This window comes from Colobus angolensis, unplaced genomic scaffold (genome assembly GCF_000951035.1).
Source record: "Colobus angolensis palliatus isolate OR3802 unplaced genomic scaffold, Cang.pa_1.0 Scaffold12, whole genome shotgun sequence".
In the NCBI taxonomy this organism is placed as follows: domain Eukaryota; kingdom Metazoa; phylum Chordata; class Mammalia; order Primates; family Cercopithecidae; genus Colobus; species Colobus angolensis.
The window spans coordinates 1558353-1573643 of NW_012113141.1; the positions used below are offsets into that span (position 1 = coordinate 1558353).

Genomic DNA, 15291 nt, shown 5'->3' on the forward strand with positions numbered 1-15291 from the left:
GGATTACAAGCATGCACCACCACCTTCAGCCAATTTTGTATTTTTAGTAGAGATGGGGTTTCTCCATGTTGGTCAGGCTGGTCTCAAACTCCCGACCTCAGGTGATCCACCTGCCTTGGTCTCCCAAAGTGCTGGGATTACAGGCATGAGCCACCACATCCCATTTATGCATTTTAAACAAAAAGAGCTAATGTGTCATTGACTATTTGGATATCAGCAAAATCAAGCAGACTTTGGAAAGTTAATTGTAGATATTATGAGTTCTACTGTTGTAAATGTTATGAGTTCAATGATAGGCCTTTTTATTTTTTGGTTCCTCTCTTTTTTCTGTCTGAGTTATGTTCCATGGAAAAGTGCTATTCAGTAAGAACCACAGTCATTAAGCAGTGCCCTTGAACATAGCTGGTGTCCTGTATTCTATTTCTGGAATGAACAAAGTAAGAGCATCCCCTACTTCCAGCATCAGAAGCATCTGTGCAGTACAGGGTCATCCAGCTGAGAGAGTAACTCATTTGTCGGCAGTCAAATCTTGCTTCTCCATAAACTGTGTGAGACTCGAGTAAATGAGTTTAGAAACTAAAGAAGTAAACCCTTTCTGAATAACTGGTCTCATCTCAACAAAACAGCCTACATAAAGGCCAGGCGCGGTGGCTCATGCCTGTTATCCAAGCACTTTGGGTGGCCGAGGGGGGCGGATCACGAGGTCAGGAGATCAAGAACATCCTGACTAACACGGTAAAAGCCCATCTCCACTAAAAAATACAAAAAATTAGCCAGGCGTGCTGACGGGTGCCTGTAGTCCCAGCTACTCAGGAGGCTGAGGCAGGAGAATGGCATGAAACTGGGAGGCAGAGCTTGCAGTGAAGCGAGATCGTGCCACTGCACTCCAGCCTGGGTGACAGAGTGAGACTCCCTCTCAAAAAACAAAAAACAGCCTACATAATAGCTATTCTCAAAATAATTGCTTTTCTCTGATTAGGAGACTTAGTTATAAAAGGGTGTTTTCTAGCTTAAAAACAAAAGAGTTTCAGGTCTGGGACAAACCAATCACCTCTCTTTAGTTCTCCCCTTGAAAAGGTAACTTGTATATTTGATAATCATCTTAACAGGTGCGTTATTCTTGGCTTTTCAAAGAAACAATTGTGGACAATTGAAAGACAGAACAACAAAAATAATTCTAATGGGAATGGTAGAGAAGTAAAGGCTGGTATGTCTTCATATGCATGCTCAATAACCTTGCCACCCAAGTGGTGGCATATTTATTGACATGCATATCTCCCCATGGCCCCTTAGCAGCCACACTGGAATGTTGCCTCAGCAATCACAGTGCTCCAGTGTCTTTATGGGTGCTGTTACCTCCATGTAGGGCACACTCCTTTCTTCCATCCCTCTATATCTTGCCAAATCCTACCTGCCCAGCCTTGGGTTTCAGTGGGAAATGTTGCTTCCCTGGGAAGCCTCCTGGGTACTATATACCTCCTGGGCTCATCTCATTCTACATTACATCATGAATATGTGGTTATTTGTTTGTGTCTCTTATAAGATGGTAGTTTCCGGGTGGGTGGCAACAATGACATTCCTCCAGTTATACACTCAGCACTATGTCTGCATAAGAGAGGTGCTCAAGGCCGGGGCACGGTGGCTCATGCCTGTAATTCCAGTACTTTGGGAGGCCAAGGCGGGTGAATCACGAGGTCAAGAGATCGAGACCATCCTGGCTAACGTAGTGTAACTCCATCTCTACTAAATACACACAAAAAATTAGCTGGGCATGGTGGCACGCAGTTGTAATCCTAGCTACTCGGGAGGCTGGGGCAGGAGAATAGCTTGAACCTGGAAGGTGAAGATCGCAGTGAGCTGAGATGGTGCCGCTGCACTCCAGCCTGGTGACAGAGTGAAACTCCATCTCAAAAAAAAAAAAAGGTGCTCAACATATATTACATTGTTTTAAGGGGTTTTGGTTATTAAATGGGGAAGGTCATTGTCAAAAACAAATTAACCTATTTTAAAGAAAACATTTTTGGACCTGGGGTCTTTTAAGGTTCTTCAATAATTTTAAGTTCTCTGAAACTGAAGGGAAAAAATAAAGTGTTTTTTTCTTTTTTTTTTTAATTTTTAATTTTTTCACTTTCTGTGGTGGAGTCTCGCTCTGTTGCCTAGGCTGGAGTGCAGTGGCGAGATCTCTGCTCACTCCAACTTATGCCTCCAGGGTTCAAGGGATTCTCTTGCCTCAGGCTCCTGAGTAGCTGGGACTACAGGTGTGCGCCACTATGCCCAGCTAACCTTTGTAGTATTATTATTATTATTTTCAGACAGAGTTTCGCTCTTGTTGCACAGGCTGGAGAGCAGTGGTGCAACCTTGGCTCACTGCAACCTCCGCCTCTCAGGTTCAAGTCATTCTCCTGCCTCAGCCTCCTGAGTCCCTGGGATTACAGGCGCCCACCACCACACCCAGCAAATCTTTTGCATTTTTAGTAGAGACGGGGTTTCACTATGTTGGCCAGGCTGGTCTCAAACTCCTGACTTCAGGCAATCCACCTGCCTTGGCCTCCCACATGAGCCACCGCGCTTGAGCTATTTTTTCTTTTTTTTTTGAGACAGAGTCTCTCTCTGTTGCCCAGGCAGGAGTCCAGTTGCAAGATCCCAGCTCACTGGAACTTGTGCCTCCTGGGTTCAAGCGATTCTCCTGCCTCAGCCTCTTGACTAGCTGAGACTACAGGCATGCACCACCATACTTGGCTAATTTTTGTATTTTTAGTAAAGACGGGGTTCCACCATGTTGGCCAGGCTGGTCTCAAACTCCTGACCTCACATGATCCTCTCACCTGGGCCTCCCAAGGTACCGGGATTACAGGCATGAGGCACTGTGCCCAGCCCTGTTATTGGATTTTTCTGTTCAAATTTTGAATCTAGACTGACACAGGGAGTAGGCCTTCCAGTTTCTAGTTGGTACAAAGAAGAGTTGAGAAATTTGGGAGAGGCAATAATTTCAGCCCCATTCTTACAACGGTTTGTCTCAGTTGGTAACTGTTGAAGATTATTCACCTACTTTTTCCTCAATTCTTGCTTTAGAAGAGCCATCAAGGAACAGCTATTTTTACTGGCAGTAAGCAGAACTGCTGGAGGGAATCGGTAGATCTGGCCTCTTGGGAGGGTGGGGGAAGAGCAACGGTAGCCTCAGGGAAAGGGGTCAGGGAGAGATCCAGCAGGAAAGGCTCTGCTAGGGGACCAACCACTTACATTCCGACTATGTACTCAACGCAGTCTTGCAAGGAGATTCTCCAGTGTTAGTCTTTCACGTTCCTGTGTGTCACAGGAAATAAAACCAAACTAGCTTTTTTAAATCTATGAGAGAGGCCAGGCATGGTGACTCAACGCCTGTACTCCCAGCACTTTGGGAGGCTGAGGTGGGCTGACCACTTGAGGTCAGGAGTTTGAGACCATCTTGGCCAACATCGTGAAACCTTATCTCTATTAAAAATACAAAAATTAGTCGGGCATGGTGGCACGTGCCCATAATCCCAGCTACTCAGGAGGCTGAGGCAAGAGAATCGCTTGAACCCGGGAGGCAGAGGTTGCAGTGAGCCGAGATCTCGCCATTGTACTCCAGCCTGGGCAACAGTGCAAGACACTACCTCAAAAAAAAAAAAAAGAAGAAGAAGAAGAAGAAAAAAATTAGCTTGTTATGGTAGCACAGGCCTGTTCAGGACACTGACATGGGAGGACTGCTTGAGCCCAGGAGTTCGAGGTTGCAGTGGGCTATGACTGGAGCATTGGACTCCAGCCTGGGCAAGAGAGTGAGACCTTATCAAAAAAAAAAAAATCTGAAAGGTATGAGACATTATTTTCTTATTCCTTAAATTGTTTCAAAGTTTTTAATTTTTATGGGTACATAGTACATGTGTGTACTTATTCTTCTTGATTGGAAGTTTATAATAGATGGTACTTGGAATATCTTTAGTTATCACTGCAAAAGCTGTAGCCCCCAAAATCAGAAGAAAAATAAAGGATTTCTTGGGAGAGGAGAGTGCAGGACACATTGGAATGATACTGTGTTTCGGTCTTCAGTCTTGAGGAAAGGTGAATTACTCCTGAGACTAATTTGGAAGAAGATTTCTCCTAGTATGCTGCTGTTGTTTTATCTAAATAGTTTGTACTTCTAGTTTCTTGTTGATCCAGAGGTGCATATACCCAGAAAGAGAAGTACAGTTTTGGAATTATTCATAGTTTTAATCCTGAGGGCACAACACACACACACTTAATCTTTTTTTTTTTTTTGATAGGAAGTCTTGCTCTGTCGCCCAGGCTGGAGTGCAGTGGCCCTATCTCAGCTCACTGCAAGCTCCGCCTCCCGGGTTCCTGCCATTCTTCTGCCTCAGCCTCCCTAGTAGCTGACTACAGGCGCCCACCACCACACTCAGCTAATTTTTTTGTATTTTTAGTAGAGACAGGGTTTCACTGTGTTAGCCAGGGTGGTCTCGATCTCCTGATCTCCTGATCTCGTGATCCTCCCGCCTCAGCTTCCCAAAGTGCTGGGATTACAGTCGTGAGCCACCGCGCCCGACCCACACTTTTTTTTTTTTTTTTTTTTTTTTGATGTATAGTCTCACTCCGCCACCCAGGCTGGAGTGCACTGGCGTGATTTCGGCTTACTTGCCGAATTGCTTGAAACTCCCCTTGCCGGTTTCAAGCAATTATCTTGCGTCAGCTTCCGGGGTAGCTGGGATTACAGGCAAGCGCCACTATGTCTGGCTACTTTTTGTGTATTTAGTAGAGACAGGGTTTCAGCATGTTTTTCAGGCTGGTCTTGAACTCCTAACCTTGTGATCGGCCTGCAGTGGCCTCCCAAAGTGTTGGGATTACAGGCGTGAGCCACTGCGCCCAGCCAAAACGTATATATATATATATATATTTTTTTTTAAACAGTCTCGCCCTGTTACCCAGGCTGCAGTGCAGTGTCGCTATCTCAGCTCACTACAAACTCCGCCTTCTGGGTTCCAGCAATTCTCCTGCCTCAGGCTCCCGAGTAGCTGAGATTACAGGCACATGTCACTACACCCAGCCGAAGATATTTCTTTTAAGGTTATTTTAGGATATTTACAAATGTGTTTTGTTGGATATTGAAAATGAAGAGGATTTGTAGAGAGAGCTGTATAGATGGTTAGAAGTGGGGAGCAACTCAAGTTCTATATATTTTCGTATTTTTTCTGTATATTAATAAACATCTTATGGTACATGCCCAAGTCAAGTTCTAACCTGCTATGCAAGCTGAGATATTTTTACCTCTTTGGGCCTCTGGGAATTATTTCATAGCTAATATTTAAATTTTTGGTAGAGATGCGGTCTCCGCTATGTAGCTTAGGCTGGCCTTGAAATCCTAGGCTTAAGTGATCCTCCAACCTTGGCATCTCAAAGTGCTTGGATTGCAGATGTGAACCATGGCACCTGGCCTCTGCTCAGAATTTCTGACTATTCTCTCCCATCAAAACTCGCCCAGAGCTCAGACCATCAAATCACTTAGTATAGGAATTGAAACACCTGATAGAGATTACCAATCCATTCTGTGTTCAAACAAGTACAGATCTTCATGGTGAAGTGTCAATTTAATATTTGAAGTTAATGTTAGTTCTAGTCATGTTCATTAACTTTCATATATAGCTAGGATGAGCCTTGGCTTTATTTATTATCTAATTTTACAGAAGAGTGCACACAGGCCTTCGATGTTTGCTTAGGTTGTCAAGTGCAATGTTGTATGGCTTCATGAGTGTTCTATACAGTGAAAACACCTGTCTTTGGGTCTTTAAAAAACAGACCTCTCACCAATATAGATATTCTGTACACCTAACCCTCTGAGCCTGATTTCATTTCATTTTATTTTATTTTAGTGAACACACAGCTAATGGATTGATTTTTTGTTTGTTGGTTTGTTTGTTTGTTTTTTTTGAGACAGAGTCTCATTCTGTTGCCCATGCTGGAGTGCAGTGGCACGATCTCGGCTCACTGCAACCTCCACCTCCCAGGTTCAAGTGATCCTCCTGCTTCAGTCTCCTGAGTAGCTGGGACTATAGGTATGCACCACCACTCCTGGCTAATTTTTGTATTTTTAGTAGACCTCTGTCTCCCAGGTTCAAGCAATTCTCATGCCTCAGCCTTCCGAGTAGCTGGGATTACAGGCACCCACCATCATGTGTGGCTAATTTTTTGTATTTTTTCATAGACACGGGATTTCACCATGTTGGCCAGGCTGGTCTCGAACTCCTGACCTGAAGTGATCCACCTGCCTCAACCTTCCAAAGTGCTAGGATTACAGGCGTGAGCCACCACACCTGGCTGATTGATTTAAATTATACAATTATATCATAATATACCATGGCCACTTTACTAAATGTTGAACAATTAACCTGGAAAAAATGTTGATGGTTTTAAAGTTGTATTCAAACATTCAAGAGAAGAGGCATAATGTGTAACTGAAATGCAAGGCACTTCAAGAAACGTAGGGCTACCCTTGTGCATAGCTGATGGGAATGTAAAACAGTGCGGTTGCTCTGGTAAACAATTTGGTAGTTCCTCAGAAAGTTAAACATAGCCTTATCATATGATCCAGGAATTCTACTCCGAGGTATATACTACTTGTATACCTACTTGTACACCTATGTTCATAGCAGTAATATTCACAATCACCAAAAAGTACTAACAACCCAAATGTCTAACAACAGAATAATGGAAAAACAAAACGTGTTATGTACATACAAAGAAATATTGTTCAGCCTTCAAAATGAATGAAATTCTGATACATTCTACAACATGGATGAACCTTGTAAATATTATGCTATTAATAAGTAAAGCAAAGAGAAACGGAAAGAAAAATACTATATGATTCCAAATATAGGAGGTACTTAGAGTAGTCCATTTCATAGACAGAAAGTAGAATGGAAGTTAGTATGGGCTGGGGAAACGCAAATGAGGAGTTACTGTTTAATGGGTATGGAGTTTCTGTTTACAAGGAGGAAAACATTCTGGAAATGGAGAGGTGATAGTTGCACAACATTGTGAATGCACTTAATGTCACTGAACAATACACTTAAAAATAGTTAAAATGGGCCAGGCATGTTGGCTCACCCCTGTAACCCCAGCACTTTGGAAGGCCAAGGTGGGTGGATCACCTGAGGTCAGGAGTTTGAGACCAGCCTGACCAAAATGGTGAAATCCCATGTCTACTAAAAAATACAAAAAATTAGCCAGACATGATGGTGGGTGCGTGTAATCCCAGCTACTCGGAAGGCTGAGGCAGAAGAATTGCTTGAACCTGGGAGACAGAGGTTGTAGTGAGCCAAGATCGCACCACTGCACTCCAGCCTCGGTGTGACCGAGCAAGACTCCATCTCAAAAAAAAAATTGTTAAAATGAGGCTGGGTGTGGTGGCTTACTCCTGTAATCCCAACACTTTGGGAGGCCGAGGCGGGCGGATCACCTGAGGTCAGGAGATTGAAACCAGTCTGCCCAACATGGCGAAACCCCGTCTCTACTAAAAATACAAAAAATTAGCCAGGCGTGATGGTGCATGCCTGTAATCCCAGCTCAGGAGACTGAGGCAGGAGAATCATTTGAACCTGGGAGGCGGAGGTTGCAGTGAGCTGAGATCGCGCCATTGCACCTGGGCGACAAGAGTGAAACTATCTCCAAAAAAAAAAAGTTAATGTTACATGTTACGTATATTTCTTTCTTTTTTTTTTTTTTTTTTTTTTGAGGCGGAGTCTCGCTATGTCGCCCAGACTGGAGTGCAGTGGCCGGATCTCAGCTCACTGCAAGCTCCGCCTCCTGGGTTCACGCCATTCTCCTGCCTCAGCCTCCCGAGTAGCTGGGACTACAGGCGCCCACCACCTCGCCCGGCTAGTTTTTGTATTTTTAGTAGAGACGGGGTTTCACCGTGATAGCCAGGATGGTCTCGATCTCCTGACCTCGTGATCCGCCCGTCTCGGCCTCCCAAAGTGCTGGGATTACAGGCTTGAGCCACCGTGCCCGGCCTATGTTACGTATATTTCATCACAGTTTTTTTTTTTTTAAATCACCAAAAATGGGGGGATGTACAGCTAAAAGATTTTGTACCTATTTTCAAATCTTACTGTATTTGATGATTTTTCTGCCTGTTTCAATGCTGCTTTATTCCTCACAGAAAGCTTCTTAGAGGTAGTGTGGGCTTAGTGTGTTCAAAGTTGCACTGGTGAATGTGCATAATTCAGAGTCCAATTGGTTTTGTTACAAGTGTTGAAGGAAGAGTTGAGAACACCATATTCTATCCATTAGGCTTTATTTTTCTTTCTTTCTTTCTTTCTTTTTTTTCTTTTTTTTTTTGGAGACGGAGTCTCACTCAGCCATCTAGGCTGGAGTGCAGTAGTGCTCACTGCAACCACTGTCTCCCGGGTTCAAGCGATTCTCCCATCTCAGCCTCCCGAGTAGATGGGATTACAGGCACCCACCATCATGCCCGGCTAATTTTTATATTTTAGTAGAAACAGGGTTTCATGTTGGCCAGGCTGGTCCCAAACGCTTGACCTCAGATGATCCTCCTGCCTCAGCCTCCCAAAGGGTTAGGATTACAGGCATGAGCCACCGTGCCCGGCCAGTAGTTTTTTTCTTACATGAGATTGTTAAAAATGTGGGTGAAGAGTGGGTGAGTGAGAGGTAATTTAAAAGTGGAAAAACAGCGCATGCTGGACTTCACGTTCCAAAATGAAAAGCATGCTTTTGTGGCAAACTGAAAGGCTGGGAATCAAGGGTGATGAAATGCAGGCCTTCCGGCCCTCACTCTGTTCCCGATTTCTGGTTGTGGGAATCTGTTCTGAATCCAACTGCAAGTGGAAAACCCATCTTTGGCTGAGCAGCCGGGGAGGCCCTCCTGCCAATCCCCCAAATGTGCTGCTGAAACTTTGGCCCTGCAAAGCTGGAGCTAGGGCTGTCTTCCCCAGATCTATGCAGCTGTCAAGGTGGCTGTGATGGGACTGTGACCGCCCTCTGCACTGCATTTTGGCAGTGACCTTGAGACCAGCCAGCTCACCACAGCTGTCCTGCTCTGCTGCCGCTGTTGCAATGCCAGGTGGCTAAGAGGGGTGGTGGGGGGCACGGCTCCTGGTCCAGCTTTCCCAGTGTCTGGCAGGTGCCAGCTGTGGTGCCAGCTGTCCCACTGCCTACCACCCACTGTGTGTGGGGGCAGTCCAGGTGTGTGTTGGGAGATGGTGGCTTGTTCTACCCCTGGCTCAGGTCCTGATTCCTAGGAAGTGGGTGGTTCTGTCTGACCGCGAGTCTGGTGCGCAGACCGGCCCCACGGACTTGCTTGGCAGGTCTGCAGATATAGATGCTCAGTGACAGTTGATCTTGGGAGACAGAAGAGCCAAAGGTATCCTTTTATCCCAAAAATATGAGTCCTAATTTTCCTTCTGGTAGGGGAGAATTTTTATTTGGAAATGAAGGTCATCAGAAATGCCCAGAGCAAGAGAGAGAAAGTCCTTTCTCTCTAGCCACTCAGAGTGGCAAGTGTATTTTGAAAACTCCTCCCCTTCTTTTTGTCCTCATCCTGTCCTTTTCCTTTTCAGTGGCTTTACTGTTATTTTTTAATTCGCCATTGTCATTGGACATTTATTGACAGAAATCAAATTGCTGTATTTCTGGGCAAAGCGCCTGCTGCAAAGAGGTGTGGTTCCCGAGGAATGAGACACGCAGCCCAACAGCTGAGCCTACACTGTCCTCACATAACCTCCCTGCCTTAAATATCGCCAATATTTAGCCTTGCCTTATAAAGTAAAAATGCACAATACCTTCCAGAGTTTCAGCAAGCCCAAATGCCCCCCAGGCTCAGTTATGTCTCCTGTACATTGGAGGCACAGCAGCGCACCCCTCCCCCATGCAGACCTGCTCTCGGAGCCGCCAAGAGGTTACTAATCAGGAAGGCTCTGCCATCGATCCAATGGTGGTGACCTGGGGGATTTGTGTGCATTGTTTTTGCTGAAGCCTCCTGTGATTTCGGCGCGACCAGATCCTCTGCAGCGAACTCCATGTCGCAGCTTGTGGCTGCCTGTGTCCTGTGGTGAGAGCCGAGCCGCACAGGAGATCCTTTGTCTAGGAAGGGCTAGGCTGAGAAGATCACTTTGGAGTTGCTAAGCTCTGCATTGCCATTGGCTGCACTCTTTGTGGGGCTGTTTTTGCAAAAGGCATGCCCAGCACGTCTACAGTGCTGGCAGGCCAGGGCTGCCTTTAAACACCATGATAATAATACCAAAAAGCAGTTTGCAGAACTGTTCCACTGTAGAGGCTTCCTCTGCAGAAGCAAGCAAGATGGCTACCTCGTGGGCTTCGCTGTGAAGAATGCAGAGGCTAATTAAGACAGACTTTAAGGGGAAAAAAGGGTATTTCCCTACTCAATCTTTATGCAAGATTTTTTTTAGTGACTTTTAAAGTATACATTTTACATAAGCTCTTTAGGTTCTGCCTAGCAAACATGTTGATGATTTTAAATGGTGTAAATAGTTTTACAGAGAAATAGCCAAAAATTTTGGGGATGTGGGAGCTGATTTTATTTCTTAAACAGAGGCTCATTTTGCAATTTGATTTTTTTTAGGTTATAAAGGAAAACAAGAGGCCCCAGAGGGAAAAGAAGCCCAAAGTTTTAAAGGTAATCAGCTGTTGATTAAATAATATTTCATTATTTTTCCATTTCATATAGTATTTTTCTGCACTTGGGTATATTTGGAGTACAGTATATGTGAATTCTCCCAGATTTTCAGTAGATGGATGAATTTCCACTCAACTAAAGTGTTTTCTCTTTTTTTTTTTTGATGTGCTGCATAATGTGCATATTAGCATCCTTTATGTTCAACTCCACACAAGTCTACAGAAGGAAAAGTTTGTATGCAGAGGGTTGTGAATAAAATTTGTTTTTCTTTATAGCTCCCTTTGTAGCATCTGCATTTGTGGTGTTGCACCAGTGTGTAAACTTAAGCCCTTTAGAAGAAAGGCACTATTTGAAGTTGACATCTATGATCCATTGTGATTTTAATAGACTGTCCATTAAAGGCTATTTTAAAATGTATGATTCTTTTCCAAAGAAAAAGGTCCTTAGAGATTTTAGTGAAACTTAATGTGTAAGTCATGGAGATGTTACAGCCAAATTATAGTTGTTTGATCTCAAATTCTCATAATATCATCTTTAATTTTGGCTTTCATGGAGCCATAAGAATATGCATGTTTTCTTTATTTTCTGTAGTTTGCCTGATGAGTATTTAGTGGTAACCTAATTCAGTTATAATCTCACAGTCTGTGTGATGAGATTTGTACAGTGTTTAGAAGGGTTAATTTAAAAGCATATGGCATCACTAAAAGTTCAAGGCTAGCTTTAGTCTAGCAAATAGGTGCTTATGTGTTTAAGATTTCAAGTGGTGTGTTGCTATTACAAATGTAAGCAACCTTTGCCAGCCACCTTTTAAATTCATGAAGAAATACTAAGCAATAAAATGACTTATCTTTAATTATTTTGTGTACATTTAATTTAAAATAGTTTTACCTAATCCTAGCTTTCCTTTTTTACATATAAAGTTTTAGCACTCAAAGAGGAACAACATGTTGAACTATGAATGTGGCAGAATTTTATTTCATTTGTTGCCCCAGTGTGTAACTTGAAAATGTTGACACGGAGAACCAAACCTTGCCCTGCTTTCAAATTTGCCTGACCACATTGAGTTTCTGCTTCCTGTGTATATACAGCGTTTTCATGTACCAGTTTCATCAACCAACAAGTATTTATTTAATATTTACCACACAGTCAGCAATGTGCTACGCACTGTGAAATGAATGAAATTGCTTGACACAAATTTTCACTGGGCCTGGACAAATAAAATCATGGTTATTCTCAAGGTAAATTAAACCCTTTTCTGTTTTTCTTCTTTGTGCTGATCCATCAACCCCCTTTTTCTCCTTTTGCTTCCAACAAAGATAGAAGTTTATCATTAAAACCTCCTTCTATACTTTCTGTCTTGGCTATATCCATCTCAGGCTTACTCTTATAAATGGCTCTCATTCGTTGGAGTTGTCGATGGGGGTTAGCAGGAGAAAGGGATAGACTATGTGGAGAAAACTAATACAGACCAAGCCTAGTATCTGTATCTTCTCCTGCTTTGGCTAGGAAGTAGAATTGGACTTTGAGAATGCAATTTAATTCTATGTTTATTTTGTTAGATTGTGAGTGTCCTGTCACCTGAAATAAATTTAAAAAGTAACTATAGCATGTGTTGCTTTTTGGAATCATGGTAGTGGACTCTGACTTAAAAGAAAAAGAAAAAAAGTACCTGTGGGTGGCCACATTTCATCTGCAACAGCAAGCAGAACCAAATTGTTGCTCACGTTCCTCTCTAGTTAGCAATTGTTGTACAACAGCAGGAAAATATTCTAAAAGGAAAAAAATTTTCTGATGTTGGCATTTAAAAATGTTTTTCTACGCTTTCTGTTAGACATAATTTTTTTTCTCATCCAAAGAAAAAAATTGTTTCTCTGCTTCACAGTAGAAATGCTAAAAAAAAAAAAAAAACTTGGATTTTAGCTTGATGTGTATAAAATTCATAGAGCAAATGTAGAATATTATATAATCCTATAGGAGACATAAGAAAATGAAACCTGTGTTTGGGAGGGAGAGTGGGAGAGGAATACAACTGTCGGCTTAAGGTTTTATGAGTGAGGACCTCAACGTTCTAGGAGGATGCTTCCTGGGAGACCAGTGATGGGAATCTCACAGGCTATGATTTGATCTTCCATCATAATTTGCTGTCTTTACATCTGGCATTATTCCAGAAATTTAGTCTGCTTCCTGTGAAATCTCCTGGATCATTTACTCTTTGTCAGTGTGGATGCTGCAGGTATCCTGATGGACTTTTCATTTTCATCATGTATTAGAAAGTAGTTGGATAGGTGAAGAATGTGATTCAAGAAGTTGGGTATAGAATTTGAGACTTATTTCATCCTACACTGATCTGAACCTGATAACTACTGAATCCAGTTGTGGGGCTGAAATTGGCTGGCATGTCTTATATCCCTCTTAAAACATACCTATTATCCACCAGGTGTGATGACTCATCTGTGTAATCCCAGAACTTTAGGAGGCCAAGGCAGGAGGATTGCCTGAGGCCAGGAGTTTAACACCAGCCCTCAAAATATAGCCAAATCCTGTCTCTATGAAAAATTTAAAAATTAGCTGGATGCGATGGCATGCACATGTAGTCATAGCTACTCATGAGGCTGAGGAGGGAGGATTGCTTGAGCCTAGGAGTTGGAGAGTGCAGTGAGCTATAATCATACGAGCTATATGCACTCCAGCCTCAGCGGTAGAATCAGACCTTGTCTCCAAAAAAAAAAAAAGGAAACTATTATCCTTATTTATACCTATATTCATTCTATTGTACTTCAAAATTAAAAACTAAATAGTGATCTAAATCCTAATTAGAGATTCTTCCTGTAGCTGAAATGATAGTTCTGGCCAAAGCACTCTAAAGGCCAAATGGGTATCAGCTAATGGTGCACCAGTGGTGGGTGGCGGTGGCTCAGCATCAGCTTCCTATTCAAGCCTATTGGTGATCACTAGTTATTTTCATACATAGATGACGTCTTGTTAGCAATGTTATTATTGGAAACACAAGCATTTCCTTGACTCTTGATCTAGGTAGAGATGTGGTCTAATTCCAGTCCTTGAACCATGAACTTGGTCTTTTAAGTGATATGGTTTAGAATTCCTCTTGGAAGAAATCTTTGTATAAATAACGTTTACTTTGTGTGTGTGGTGGGGGCAGGTGAGTAGGAGTGTATATTCCCTTTAAGAAGGTCGATTTTAAGATGATATTAATTTTGTTAGATTGTTAGTCGTTGTCCCTGGAGAAAATCAGACAGCACAGTCGATTGGGGGTTTGAACAGAGTTTAATAAATGAATTACTTTAAATGGTGTGCAGAGGGTTAAGGAAAGAACTAAGGATGGCAAAGAAATCCAGGTCTAACGAAGCCAGAGCTATTACTAATCCTAGGCCTGAAGGGGGATGGTGAGTGGGAACCAGGTAATGTAGCTCCAGCTGAGTAGAGGAAGCATGGGCTGGAAACTTTGGTAAAGAGATGCTCTTGCAAGGAGTCAAGGAGGGGGTGGGTGTGGGATAAATGCCCTGCTCTCCAGTCTCCTGCTGCTTTGATTGGTTGATCCCAATGGGGAGCCAGAGTGAAAGGGGAGACTTCTGATGCAGTACATGCTGGGATGTGTAAGAGGGTTATGGAAGGTGGAATGTAGGCCTGGAAGGGAAAACAACATACTGAGCATGACTACTGACCACAGGGGTAGCATGGTAGGGTGAACAATAGTACTAGAACCATGATTACGTAAGATGGTAACATTAGGCAAAGGTGGCTGAAGAGTATGTAAGAACTCTATACTATTTTTGCAACTCATCTGTAAATCTAAAATTATTTTGAAATAAGCATGAGCATCCTTGAGGGGATGCATTTATACATTCTGTAATTAGATAGCCTTTTTGGCTGGTAAGGAATATTTTCTAGCTATTTAATTATAAAATATCATCAGAGTAGTATTTGGAAGAGCTGGGTGAACAAATATAAAGAAATGTCAGTGGATATTAAACTAGGAGAGTGTCTCCAGAGGCTGATTTTAGAAAGGCAAAATGGAAACTAAGGGATCTTCCTGCAGGGTTCGGCACTGACTTGTTCTTCTCTGTTTCCTTCATTCCTTGATGATGCTGATAAAGAACAAGTGGGGCTGGGCGCAGTGGCTCATGCCTGTAATCCCAACACATTGGGAGGCTGAGGCGGGCAGATCACCTGAGGTCGGGTGTTTGAGACCAGCCTGACCAACAGACAGAAACCCCCATGTCTACTAAAAATACAAAATTAGCCAGGCGTGGTGGCTCATGCCTGTAATCCCAGCTACTTGGGAGGCTGAGGTAGGAGAATTGCTTGAATCCCAGGAGGTGGAGGTTACAGTGAGGAAACAAGCAAAAATTGCCGAGATGATGAAGGAAAACATCATCCACGGAAAGTTACTTAGTATTCCAATAATTTATAAATTGTTTTTATTGAATTTATTTATTTGAGACAGAGTCTCAATCTGTCGCTAAGACTGGAGTGCAGTGGTGCAATCTTGGCTCACTGCAACCTCTGCCACCTGGGTTCAAACAATTCTCCTTCCTCAGCCTACTGAGTAACTGGGATTACACGCATGTGCCATCACGCCCAGCTAATTTTTTTTTTTTTTTTTT

General features: G+C 42.9%; 1 protein-coding gene across 1 annotated transcript in view; it reads left to right on the top strand.

Moving 5' to 3' along the window:
* TET1 (tet methylcytosine dioxygenase 1) overlaps window positions 1-15291 on the top strand; it is a 151875-nt gene that overhangs the window by 38931 nt on the left and 97653 nt on the right. The window contains exon 3 of the mRNA XM_011927032.1: window positions 10613-10666. Within this exon, the coding sequence (XP_011782422.1) occupies window positions 10613-10666 (54 nt within the window). The remainder of the gene's footprint in view (window positions 1-10612; window positions 10667-15291) is intronic.